General features: G+C 36.8%; 1 protein-coding gene across 2 annotated transcripts; it reads left to right on the top strand.

Moving 5' to 3' along the window:
* The first annotated feature begins 4,698 nt into the window (after positions 1-4,698).
* On the top strand, positions 4,699-13,621 carry LOC116768892 (ER membrane protein complex subunit 1). 2 transcript variants are annotated; one of them, XM_032659766.2, is made up of 17 exons: positions 4,699-4,861; positions 4,945-5,060; positions 5,215-5,346; positions 5,554-5,752; positions 6,028-6,355; positions 6,426-6,606; positions 6,827-6,943; positions 7,135-7,149; positions 8,070-8,239; positions 8,586-8,726; positions 9,114-9,281; positions 9,512-9,616; positions 9,807-10,005; positions 10,269-10,421; positions 10,654-10,830; positions 10,909-11,127; positions 11,353-13,621. In XM_032659766.2, exons 1-17 carry the CDS (start codon positions 4,719-4,721, stop codon positions 11,511-11,513), a joined length of 2,724 nt encoding a protein of 907 aa, XP_032515657.2. In that variant the 5' UTR covers positions 4,699-4,718; the 3' UTR covers positions 11,514-13,621. The 2 variants fall into 2 exon arrangements, with proteins under 2 accessions (XP_032515657.2, XP_061384210.1); XM_061528226.1 differs by lacking the exon at positions 7,135-7,149.
* Positions 13,622-13,693: the final 72 nt, after the last annotated feature.

The following is a 13,693-nucleotide window of genomic DNA, read 5'->3' as shown; positions in this document are numbered from 1 at the left end:
AATGTTAACCAACGAACAGCGACATCTATAGTTTGTGTCACGTGACTTCACAACACGGCTGTTCTCATTTGATACCGGTAGAACTATATGGATTTTCAGGATAAATTATAGCTTATAAGTTATTCTGATGTCTGAGCTGCGTGAATGTAAAATTTTATCAAAATCCGTTCAGTATTGATAGCGTAATAGAGCAACAAACATCTATACTTCCATATCCCGTACATACAGATTATATCACGTTTAAAAAATGAGTAGAATTCTACAATTTATGAATGAAAAACCAATATGTTTTTAGGTAACTAGTTTACACACCACTAGTGTTACCACCTTCATGTTCAATTTCAGATTACAACAGACATATACTTCTAAATAAATAGATAACCATTACCTGAAATCTATTGGTACATTATCTTTAGAACATTTTAATATTAACCCTCGGAAATATTTAATTTTTATATATTCATCCGTTAAAATTTATAAAGGGACGTGATTTCGAAACAAAGAGACATATTCTGACCACACACGAAACTCACAGACAACATTAATAAATAATATAAATTTACATTAAAAATTTTTCGTTAACAGTGCTATACAAAAATATAACCATACTTAATGGAAATATTCTAGACAACTAGACTTAAATAATGTACTTGACATAATAAAGTAACATTATTTATTTATTACAGTACTTTCTGTCAATTTAATGTTAACAGTGCAAGTTTTATACATATAACTCAATGAATCTAAAACCAAGAAATGCGTAATTGTAATGCAAAGTACGAGTAAATGTAATTGACCCAACGCGTCGCACAGATGGCGCCATGCGTGCGGGCAGCCGCACAGGAACTCGCTTTGTAGGCTTCTATTTAGAATTAATTGACAATTACAAAACGCAACGCAAATTATTACATATATAACATTAAATAAATTCATACCAGCTTTTAATGATAATTAAAAATATATATTTTTATCCATGAGCCCCGAAAATATAGTCTGTAATTGGATTTATACAGAGTAGAAGTTATGTTCCGTTTTATAAATGCGAAGTATGGTTCTTAGATTGTGATATTAATCATTAGTTCATTAACTAAATGATACAATTGGACGTTTGTAAATGTTGCCAAATAAAATTAAAAAAAAAACGGAACGATTTACTTGAAAACAAGAGAACTATTATTATTAATTCATCATTATAGGTGTGTAAAAAAATGTGTCATTCAAATTTAGAACGTTTAAAATTCTCTTAAACGTCACTTACATAATTGAACAGTTTTCTTTAATCAGCGAAACTTTAAAAAGACTCGGACTGTACGCCTTACGTAGTGAGATTATATTAAAAAGTTAGCAAACCTTTTCACGCGGGTTCAAGTAACGAGCTGCAAAAAAGAAACTAATGAACGAAAGCTGCGCTACTCCGCCATTGCAGTGTTTCAATGCAGTCGCGTTGTATATATGTACTAAATATCTTTGCTTACGCGTGCACATCTGTAGTCTTTATGTCCATGAAAATAAGGATCACAATAAAACAAACGTATGAAATTCAAAACGCCGTTCATAGGTAGTGAATAGGCTATGCAGCATGCCACTAGAGGCTGCGTTTTAAAACTATTTTTAGAATTCGCCATGAGACAAAAATAAAAAATGTAATTTTGTGGCTTCTCGTGTAACCAAGACGTTTTATAGTTAAGTGACATCTTCGAGATGTCGCGTTAACTTTACATTGTTATTTTTAGTATATTAAGTTTCATCATTTAGTCGATTTATTATAAAAAACAATTTAAACTTGTTCGGTCAATGTAAGGGACGTGTTTTAGCTGCGGATCATGCATGTAGATATAAAATGTATTCATCCAACAAAACGCATTTTCGCATGTTCTTATTTCATTGAAGTCACACAAAGACCATATGAATCCAACAATCTCTGAACTGGACTGATTTAAATCCAGATTTTCAGCGTACCTAATAAATATCTGCCAATTGTTAGCGCGTCCGGCGTTTACACAAAGATTTTGCACTTTTGTATGTCATTGTCTCGTCATTATTTAAATATCTTTTCTGTAAATCAACAATGTGCGTCACACGTGGCAGGAGCGGGTAAGAAAAGGATGCATGAGTGCATTGTATGTACGCAGCCGGGGCGGGTGGCTAGTTATTAATAAAATCCAGTTATTATAAAGCCCTATCGGCGAGGGCCTAGCCTAGACAGCTTTCACCGTCTACCCAGGTGTGTAACTCACAGACTGTTAGTACATTCCCACACCATTCACAATCACAACCATCCACGGAGCCGACTGCATCGCTTTAATAACACGGAAACGATTTAATTATGCGTTTTTGGTTTTACATTTTTTTAATTTATACTCCGAGTGCTTCGGCCTTTATGTTCAGCATTCATGCTTTGAATTTTTATACCTAGAATACTAATAATGAAAACTTGGTTTATATTATTTGGTGTTCTTAAATTTTTTATATTGTATATAATTTATTTACAGTAAAGTTTAAGTGTTTACAGTTTATATTAATTAATTTTTCGGAATCTAGGAAATATTCTACTGATACAATTTTGAGATTGTGTGTGTAAAACTATTCCCCAGTCTAAGCACAGATTAATATATAGTTAGTTACAATTCAACAGTGTTGTTCATTTCCTAAAATTAAACAAGAAAGCTCTAGTTTATTCGGTTATATTTTAATTGTTATTATTTAAATTGTCATATAAACATATGTATGCTATTCATATTGGTATTTTTATCTTTAAAACTGGTATAAAATACATAAAAGGGGAATAAATTGGAACATTGTAACATTCTTTGATGAAAATAAAAAAAATTATCTTATTATTATTAAACATCACAAAAATCACGTTCAGGAACGTTACGTACGTATTATAAAGCTGAGCGTATTTTTATTTTATTAAAAAAAAAAAATTGTTAAGCTCTTTATAACTTCTGACTTTGTATTTCTTATATTTTTTAAGTAATACCTGAAATAATAACATGTTTGAAAAGTATATGTACATATGAGTGGGTACAAGTTTGCGTTGTAACTTAGAACTATAAAAAAGTATCTTTCATAAAAATCTTGCGTTCATATTACGAGTACAAACTTGTCTAAAACATAAGTCCTCGCTTGTTTGAAACATTACTTTTTTCACAACCTCTCTCCTTTTATACGTCTATCATGCCTATGTAAGATTTCACCCCCTCTTGCATTTAACAAGAGTCAGTGACGTTGTAAAGTAATCTTAAAACGAAACAACACTAGCGTCTAGCTAGAAGCACTAACTATTCTTAGTTATGCTTTTGTATGTATGGGATTGGGGACTTCAAACCCCTCTTCCATCTCGCTACTTCAAACTACCGTAATAAATGAAAAAAGTAACAAACTAATGAATTAAAAAAAGTTTATATATAATATATCCTTACTATTGAATAACGCGTTTACAATTCATTTTTTTAAAGATAGTATAGTAGTTTATGTAAAACAGTCAGGACTATACCCACTATATACAGCCAGCTAGACAATTATTTGTTCATGAAGTACGAAGCCTTAATGACAAGACATCAAAGGAGACTAAAAGCATGACTCGTTTTATCGCTACATGTGTTTCATCCTTATTCCTTAGGGTCTCTTCATATGGTTTGAAACAGACCACAGTTACTAAATCAGACAAACAATTGATTAATGTTAGATTTACTAATAAATCCAATGTCTAAACCTTTGCGATGAATCTTAAATACTCCATATTTTTAAAGGAAAGACTAAATAACTTATTCATATCAAATTTTAGGTATTCTGAAAATCATTAGTTTAGGACGCGACATCTGTCACATAATTTTCAATAGTCCCGGGTGTGAAGTGTTACTGCCTTATCAAGCAGACCTCACCAGTCACCTATGTACTTGAAACACGACACTTGCGGCAAGTACGATGAACTACCATCATATTATACGCGTTGCAAGGGTTTCATTGCATATTTTATTTCGGTATGAGAATAAATATAAGTTACTTACTAGTAAATATAAGTGCTATAGATAGAATGGATGTTTTGCATATTAAAACTAATTTGACTAGAAATTTTATAGACTTACAACAAAATTTCCGCATAAAAATTATAAAACAAGAAAATAAATTTTTGGTTTAGCTGTGACGTAGTAGTACTACAATTTACAAGTAAATACCTAAAAATATAGGTACTGAATCTACAATACAATAGTCTATATTAAATAGTCTTCAGTATAATTATATATAGCTAATACGACATGAGATGTAATCAACATTATGCAATCTAGTAATAAAAAGTCAAAATAAGTGCGTCGTAACGGTTTTAATTAGCATTTATACAATGTATTAACACTCGTAAATAATCTAAAGAATTTTATAGAATACAAATGTACCGTGATTGTAATTGTCAATGAGATTTGTCATTATTTATTATTTTCTGAAAATCACATTTATTATCAAGTGTTGGTCTGAAGAAGTAGTATGATTTTCTTTTTATATTTAAAGTGTAACATGAATTTTGGAAAATATCCAAAAGCATTTCTCACAATTATTTTTCACTTGTTTTTTTTGTAGTATATTTAACTAAATAATAAAACTTTATGTAATTAAATCCTTTTTTTAAATACATAGGTTTTCGAACTGAATTCATCTGTTACTGTCTATTTTATTGTATATAATCTATGGACAAAACTCTCAGTCATTGATATCAAGAAATGGGGGTGCTGTCAAGTAACTTTAAACATAATTTTTTGGGTTTATTAAAGTTTTTAAACAGCATGAAATGGTTTATTATATTCTTTAGTTTAATCAATCTCTCAGTTTGTATATATGAAGACCAAATCGGCAAATTTGACTGGTAATAGCCGCTTTTAAGGTTATGCCATTTGTACGTTTTCACAGGGTCGGAGTTCAATTAATATTTAACTATTCCTTTTTTAGGCGTCAGACATACGTTGGTCGTATAAAATTTGCACAGTTTGATACAGTTTCTACGGCAAAAAAAATTATAGTTGCTACCGAAGAAAATGTACTAGCAGCTCTTCATTTAAAGACTGGTAATTGATTTTATAGACGAATTATATTTATTTTAGTTTAAACTAAATGCCGGTATATTATTTTTGTAACGTTTGTTTCATAATTAGTTTAAAAATTACATATAGTATAAGTACACGATCGAGAATTAGTTTTAGTTATACTCTATTATTCTAGGTGAAGTTGTCTGGCGGCATGTATTTGAAAATGCTTCACCTGGTAATATACATCTGCTGCATGTGGGAGAGAAGATCACCACAGTGACCGGAGATAATCCATACTTAGTCAGAGGATGGGACTCTGCTACAGGTAACGAGGGAGTTTTTTTGGCAATAATACCTCCTGAAATTACTTTCACACATAAGATAACTCATACAGTATTAAAATTTCTAATAAGATAAAAGATACATTATTCTATAGCAGTTATAGCAAATAAAGAGAATAAAAAAATAAGTCCTTGCTTTACTTTATTTAATTTATATAAGTTTGTTAATAAATTAAATATTTATAATGTAGGTGTACTGATGTGGGAGTGGACTCTCATGCTGCAAGATGACAGTAGAGCCGATTTCTCCGAGTGGTGGGTGCAAAACGGAATGCTTGTGCACATGCTGCCTGTCTTTAATTCTCATCTTGAAGTCACTATGTACAATGTGATGTCGGGAAGCAACAGAGGTGCTACATCTAAGTTACCAGCTATCTGGAATAATGAAGGGCAAGTAATTTGCTTGTCTATCTAGATTATATTAATAATGGTTTAATTATCATTGAATAACCTTAAAGAAGCAAAACTTGATCTTGTAAGTGGAATTTCATATTCAAACTATTTATTATGATGTTGGTAAAAATTTAATGTTTACTTTAAAGTTAAATCTATATGTTGAGCATGTTTTAAAAATATTTATGGCCTATTTATGTTTAAAATATTGCCCTTCAGGAAACTCACGGTTCAATTCCCAATGCTTATGACTTATTTCTACATCATTTCAGTTGTGTCCTCACTGCCCCCTATTACACTTGTGTGTCGGGTGAATTTGGAAGTCAAATCTTGGTGTCAATGGATGTCACAGCAAATGCCATACAAATGATAAGCAAACCGCTATCGAACATCATTGAAGGTGCTGTCGGTAACTTGCGTGCATTAGACGGTAACAGTGTCATCCCTGGCTTCATAGTGGATGACAAGAAGATAGTGCTGATTAAGGAAAATGATTTTAACGTTTTGAACGTCAAGGTTGAAGATACCTTAGCGAGTGCAAGTATCGCCGATGGTGCTAGAGGTCCTCTCGTGCTGCAGATATGGACGAATTATGCTAAAGTAAGTTATAACCATTAAATTAAATGTATGTATGGATTAAGTTGACTTATGGCTGATGTAACATTTCCAGGGCTACCAACTCATAGCACACACACTGTCTGGTCAATTAATACCAGAAATACACAGCCCTGATTCATTCCTCGATATACCCGAACCGGAGTTGTTAGCGGTGACATGTGCCCGCGACCAGCTCGCCTGTCGCTTGCTCATCAACGGTGCTGATGATGCTGTACATTTGGTACAGCAAGGAGGTGGGATTACATTTTTAAAGTTCCTATAAACCATAAGCTGTATATTTGTACACAGATTTTATGAAGCCGATTTAAATGCTATCATATTGTGTGCTAGATGTAGCACTTAACTATTGCAAAGTATTCAATATTAATTCTCCCGAGTCAAAACATGCATAAAATAGCATACTTTTATTTTTGATTAAAGTTTCCTGTAATACATCCATTTATGTATCTCTAGGTGTAACGTTATGGTCTCGTGAGGAGTCCCTGGCTAATATAAAAAGCGTGGAGTTTGTGGACCTTCCAGTGTCAGATGCTGACGCTGCTCTGGAATCAGAGTTTGATCAGAAAGAAGGTGAGATTTGACAGACACGTGTTGCCATATAATGATCATTAATATTTAAACAATTATAAAAAAATAATAATGACAACACCTTTAGAGATGGTTCTGTAGTGTTTACATGTTATCTAGATATTATTAAATGATTTAAAGTTATAAGGCGATATGTTAATCTTTGTCACTGATACATATTTTTTTCTTTGTAGCCGCCAAGGTGTATAGTGAGTACATAGTTATATGTTGTGTGTTTAACGACCTTTGTCATATAAATGCATCCTTATACTGATTTTTTTTCTCACCTATGTGTAATCACTGTGTGTGCGTTTGATATATCTCTCTTATATTTCTTTTATGCTCACAATTTCCGATAAGATAGAAGCACCTTGTGTGTTCATTATGAAACATTAAAAGCCTATGTTAGGTGTAAATACCTAAGTAATATGATAAAAATATAATTTTATAAAATAAAATAAAATTATATTTTAGTAATTAACATATAAGGATTTGTATGTATATTATTGAGTGAGTCAGTGATGCGGTTGAGTTTTGTACTAATGTTAATTCACTTTTATGTACAGACATTACAATAGAGATATAATTCAATACATTTATACATATATAAATTTTGAGATTTGATATATTTTTTTTTTATGAATACTTTTTTTTGTTAGGCAAATGTTTTAAAATGTTATGCCTATTGTAGTTTTTTGTCGAACCAGACAAACTTCTTACATAATCTATAGTTTAATAAAACAATAATTAATTCCTACAAATATACAATAAAACAACTTGTATTTTTGTTAAAACTGACCTCACATTGGTTCGACGATATATATTTGGCTTGATGGTATACTTTGGTTTCAGTTGCAGTGTGTAGTGTGTGATGTGTGATGTGTCAGGTTGCTTGTCTCTATATAATAATCAGATCAGCTGTTTGTATGGACTTGCATGAACTCTTCATGATGGTTACAATGTCTTTTGATATATATATATATATATATATATATATATATATATATATATAGAGATCAAACTATTACCATCATCAGCCTGATGTATGCCAAGCACTAGTCGTAGTAATCGTATGCTGTCCACATACCTGGTTCTGGATTCCGCGTATCAAGGACACGTACGTCCGCAGGTTCCGTGTGGTGGTCGTTCGTCCGTCGCCTCCAGTCGCAGTACCAGCAGCTGTCGGCTGCGGTGGAGCGTCTGCGGAGCGGGGAGGTGCTGGACCGGGGCTCCGCCTCCCTCCACCGGGACTACTTCAACCTGCACAGGATCATGGTCCTTGTCACGGAAGCTGGGAAGGTCGGCATATATATATCAAGTTTTGATGCGATATTTTAAAGGTTATAGGTTCAAATCCTGCGCATCTCGATTTTATTTCTGTACATTCACTTTGTATCACAGTATAAATTCATTATCAGGTACTGATACGTTTAATGCTCCGACTTATCATGATCAATTTTGCATAACATTAACTCATTTGTATATTAATGGTCTTCCTGTTATCAAGCGCCAATATGTAAACTATTATTTCAACAAACAATAATGGCGATTCTGAAACCTGGACGGCTTAAAATGATAGGTACTTATCATGTGATAATATATTTTTTGTCGTACTGAGATGACGTGTACTGTGAATATTTTCCAGATCTTCGGTATGGACAACCTGTCGGGGTCGCTGGTGTGGCGCCTGTACTTACCGACCCTCTCCGGCGCCCGGACCATATTGCTGAGGAGAGCGGCGCGGCACCCTCACACAGCCATGATCACCATCGTCGGCACACACACGGTACACACACACACGCACACATAAATACATACACAGACACATACACAGACGTTTGTAATACTGTAATAGTATAGTTTGTTCGCTAAAAGCCCAACTTGACATAAAAATCACTGAAATAATTATAAAGAAACGTAACACCTGCATCCGAACCATATAGAAATAATGCAGATAAAAAAAAAATAAAAAAAAATTTTTACTAACAAATGTGTTTAAACTAAGTAAAGCGGGGCACCAACACTGAATAGTACTATATAAATGTCAGCTTTGAACATGCCTCTACCAGGACAGAGCACTCCGCATCTATGAGTTTATTTGGTCTTGCGATCACGTGGTTGGTTAACCAATTAACTGTGAATTCAACCTAACCTCATATTTTATACTTTTCAGGACACAGGCAACGGTTACATAGTGACCCTTGACCCCATCACCGGGAGGATGGTCCCCGAGCACACCGTCACGCTGGACGTGGGGATAATGCAATGTATGACGTTACAGGAGACGGGAGACGATCAGCTGAGAGCTCTCATTGTACTGGACGAGGACGAAGCCGTTCAGGTCACTATGACACTTACTGCACATGTAGATAACGGATAGATCTCTTCCTAAATGAACGTTAAACTATGATAATCGCTTTGAAGTAAATTAAGTGAAAGGAATATTATAACTTCATTACGCTACAAATACATAGATACTGCTACTTTTTTAATCGAATAACCGTAATCACCTTTCAAAGTGTGTTATATATATATAATCGGTATGGTTAAAGTATCTTTATGATGTACCAGGTGTACCCGCCGTCCGCCGCGTCTCTCGTCCACAATGTGCACATGTATGTAGCGGACCAGGACACGGGCAGGGTCAGGGGGTACGCCATCAGATATAACGGAAGGGTGAGTGAACAGTAGACTAGTAGACAACCTCACAAATAGACCAGTAGACTTGAACTATGATGGACAAAGATATTTTTCTGTGGACGATTGTTCATACGACTCGTAGGAAGATGCTTTAAAATATCATTATACCTTGATAAAAATCTGATAAGCTGACTGCTCACTGGATGTATACCAATGTAATGTACAGGAGGCGGTGGCCGAGCGGACCTGGTCGATGTCCCTGGGCGGGTCGGGTCCGGCTCGTATCGTGGCCATGTCGTCCCGGTCCCGCCTGGAGCGCGTGAGGTCCCCGGGGCGCGCGCTCGCCGACCGCAGCGTCCTCTACAAGTACTCCAACCCAAACATGCTGCTGTTTGTTGTCGAGAAACCCGATCCGACTCATAAAGGTCGACTATGTGGATAATGAGATCTGAGACTCGCGAGTATTCATTAAAATGAAACTAATGTTTTCTGATTACTGCGCGTATTTTATTATTTATAAAACTCCCGGCGTTTCGGTTACTTTGCGGCAACAGTGATCACGGGCAGACGGGATGCCTCGTGGAAAAGTGATCCGAAAATATTAGTTTCGTTTATTCGACTTTAGGGACATAGAAAAGATACTATAATGATACAATCAGTGGTGTAATGTAACGCGTGATCCATCCAGAGGTCGTGACGGCGGTGGTGGTGGACGCGGTGTCGGGCGCGGTGGTGGGCGCCTCCTCCCACCGCCGAGCGCGCGCTCTGCCGCTGGCGGTCCACGCCGACAACTGCTTCGCCTACCTCTACAGGAGCGACAAGCACCGGAGAGTCGAGATAGGTAGCGCGGGTCGGCCTATAGGAACATGAAGCAGATAGTAGAATGTTATGAATCAGCCAGCAACTAACATACAGACGGTCCATTAAAAAGTCCTTTTGATCCATCCGGGATGGATGAGATCGTCAGTGACAGTTCAGTTCTACAATTTCTCTGTAATTCATCTAATAAGGTTCAAAGACTGATCCTCCCCGAGTAATGATTTTCCATTTATCCGCCGTATGTTGACCCCCAGCCACGATGGAGCTGTACGAGGGTAAGGACCGCTGGTCTCCGGCCGGCGAGCCGTTCAGCTCGTCCGCCAGTTGGCGCACGCCGGTGGTGGAGCGTCAGGCGTACATCCTGCCCGCACTGCCCTCCGCCGCCGCCTTCACCATCACCGAGAGATCGCTCACCGACAGACACGTGCTCTGTATGAAGTTACCTAATCACTCCCAGAATAAACATCGGACAACACGTATTAACGGGTCCGCCTCGCGTGTCGTTCCAGTGGGCCTGTCGTCGGGCGGCGTGGTGGAGGTGCCGTGGTCGTTGGTGGAGGCGCGGCGCGGCGCGGCGGGCGAGGAGTCCGTGCTGCCCTACCTGCCCGAGCTGCCCCTGACGGCGGACCGCGTGCTCTCCTACAACCTCACCCTGCACCGCCTGGCCGCGCTGCACACCGCGCCCGCGGGCCTCGAGTCTACCAGTCTGATGCTGGCCACCGGACTGGGTCAGTCGCCGACTACACTTTTCCTTACATATGAGTTGTGTCCTAACGATACTGGCCACAGCTCAGCCCTATTACTACTATTGCTATATCAGGATATAATCCATCATCAGGAGCTCACTTTCTATTCCTCTTAATGTAGTTGCCATGATGAAGCGTCTATTTGTTTCCCTATCCAACTTCTATTCTATACAAGTGTCGTTCCGTGAATGTTCCTCATATGTCCAGATCTGTTCTACACGCGAGTGGCGCCCTCTAGGACATTCGACCTGCTGAAGGACGACTTCGACTACTACCTCATAACGATAGTGCTGGCGGCGCTCGTGCTGGCCACGTACGGCACCAAGTACCTCGCCTCCAGGAAGACGCTCAAGATGGCGTGGAAGTGATAGCGACACACGGAGCCGGCCGCGGGGAGGGGTTCCCGAGATACGGAGGAGCGGCAGACATACTAACAATAAATCGTAGCATTAATTTATTTAAAATCTATCTTAACAATTAAATGGGATTCCGTAGACTCGCGGCCTTACCTCGACTTAATCGACTATTAGTTAACTGGCCGGGTGTACTCCTGCCTTACGTTTTATATCTAGCGATACTCGACGCACTGCCGTTATAGATCCAGTAGGTGGCATGCTCCTGTGATGTGTGACGAAACATGGTGTCTTACTTGGATTTTATAAGAACTTTAAACGATATAGTCCTCGGTTACTGGAGACGCGAGGTTGAGGTCAACGCGCAATTCGGCCGGACAGATTTCGATAAGGCTTTTTTGGAATGTCAGCGGAACTCGAGGAATGAGAACTTAATATTGAAATATTTAGATTTGTGGACGTGAATAGTGAGTTATACAGATAAGACATTAAGGGACTATACGAGAAATATTCCGACTTTTATAATATGAAAGGTATTAACGTTTTAATATGTAGCTAGGATAGAGACGTGGAACGGCTGTAACCAAACGAAGGGCGTTTATACAAACGTAACCCGTTATAGAAAATAAGGAGAGAGCCGGCGGGAAAAGCTTGTTTAGATTTTTTTAATGTGAAGAAAATCAAAAATTACCTCAGCGACACACGAGTCGGTCCGTATGAAGTGAGTTAGTGCAATTTAGTATAAATTATAATTATATAGGATCGTATGTAGAGCGATGTAGAGCGCGGACATACGTTGTAACGATAATCACGCATCATTCCACGGAACGAGAGCGACAGCTGCGGGCCTACCACGCGTTCACGACTAACTCAACACTCGCAGTTTGCTGTATTTCATTTATGTGACTCCATCGATCCTAACGTTTGAGAAGACTCATGAACGAAAAACTGTCTGTGTCGAGTTCGATGTGAACCCGTGGCGAGCACACACGAATCACTAGTTAAGGTGTAACATAATATTATCAGTAGAATTTATACAACACACAGATGTTATAATTTACTATTTTAAAGTATTTTACGTGTATTCAAAGCCATGGCAGTTAATTGAGGAGTTTCCGGGGAGGGATGTGACGTCACAAGGAAAACTCGTCACCAACAGAAATTTATATGCATCGTAGCCAGCCTGCACATGAAATAAAGTTCACATATAAAATATAGAATGAGAAATCCACCAACAGGAGTCAGGGCATGATGGCCCAAATGATAAAGAACCTGGAACAGGACACTCCGGAGGTCGCGGGTTCGGATCCCGGACGTGTCCGTGATATTTTCATTCTATTTTTTCTATTTAAATTTTAGTTTATAATTGTCTGTGTCAATGTTATTACGAACTCCCTCGCGAACTCCTTTTAATCGCCAACACTATAATATTAATGTTTCCCTGGAGTTTCTCACCGTCTCATCATATCATTGCGTCATCTACAAAGTTATTAGAGAATTTATCGATTCGTATAAGAATATTTTTTAATTGTTAAGCGCATTTCTTTAAAGGTGTATTAAATTGTTTTTATTTAAAACCTCATTACAATAAAATATAACCAGAGATCTTTGTTACTTTGTTTTAATTTCTTTATTATCTGTAACATGTTTGTAAGACTTCACAGACGCACGTCCCGTCACTGTCATTCGTTGGACTTTCAAATCTTACAATTATAAAACGACAACACCAAGTAAGAATAAGATAATGAATTTTGTGGATGTCAAATGTCATGTAAATAAATGATAGTTTAAAATTTTAACTGAATTAATAATTAATTTTATTTATATTATACCGCTCGTACTTTATAAGGTGACAGTATTACGGTCGTTGTTCTGTAAATGTTTTTTTTTTTTACCAGCTACAATGCGAGGTGTTGATTTCTGTTTGTGAGTTACCGAATAATTGAGGTTAGGTTTCATTACCTACCTGTAATGTTCTGTTAGTACTGGAATGTTACTTTATTTAAAATCCTTATTTAGGTTGTGTTTATTTTATTATCTGGACGTTAATTTGGGGAGACTTTAAATCGGTATTATTTTTTGTTCGACGACTTCGTTTCTAAATAAAGCCATGATCTACTGCCGCCGGGTATTTTATTTTATACCTGTACTGTTTAATGTTTGTTTGTGTTTAAAAGTAATTTGATATAGATTAT

This window comes from Danaus plexippus, chromosome 5 (genome assembly GCF_018135715.1).
Source record: "Danaus plexippus chromosome 5, MEX_DaPlex, whole genome shotgun sequence".
Lineage (NCBI taxonomy): Eukaryota > Metazoa > Arthropoda > Insecta > Lepidoptera > Nymphalidae > Danaus > Danaus plexippus.
The sequence above is the reverse complement of the archived record's forward strand: the minus strand, read 5'-3'. Positions and strand labels throughout refer to the sequence as shown.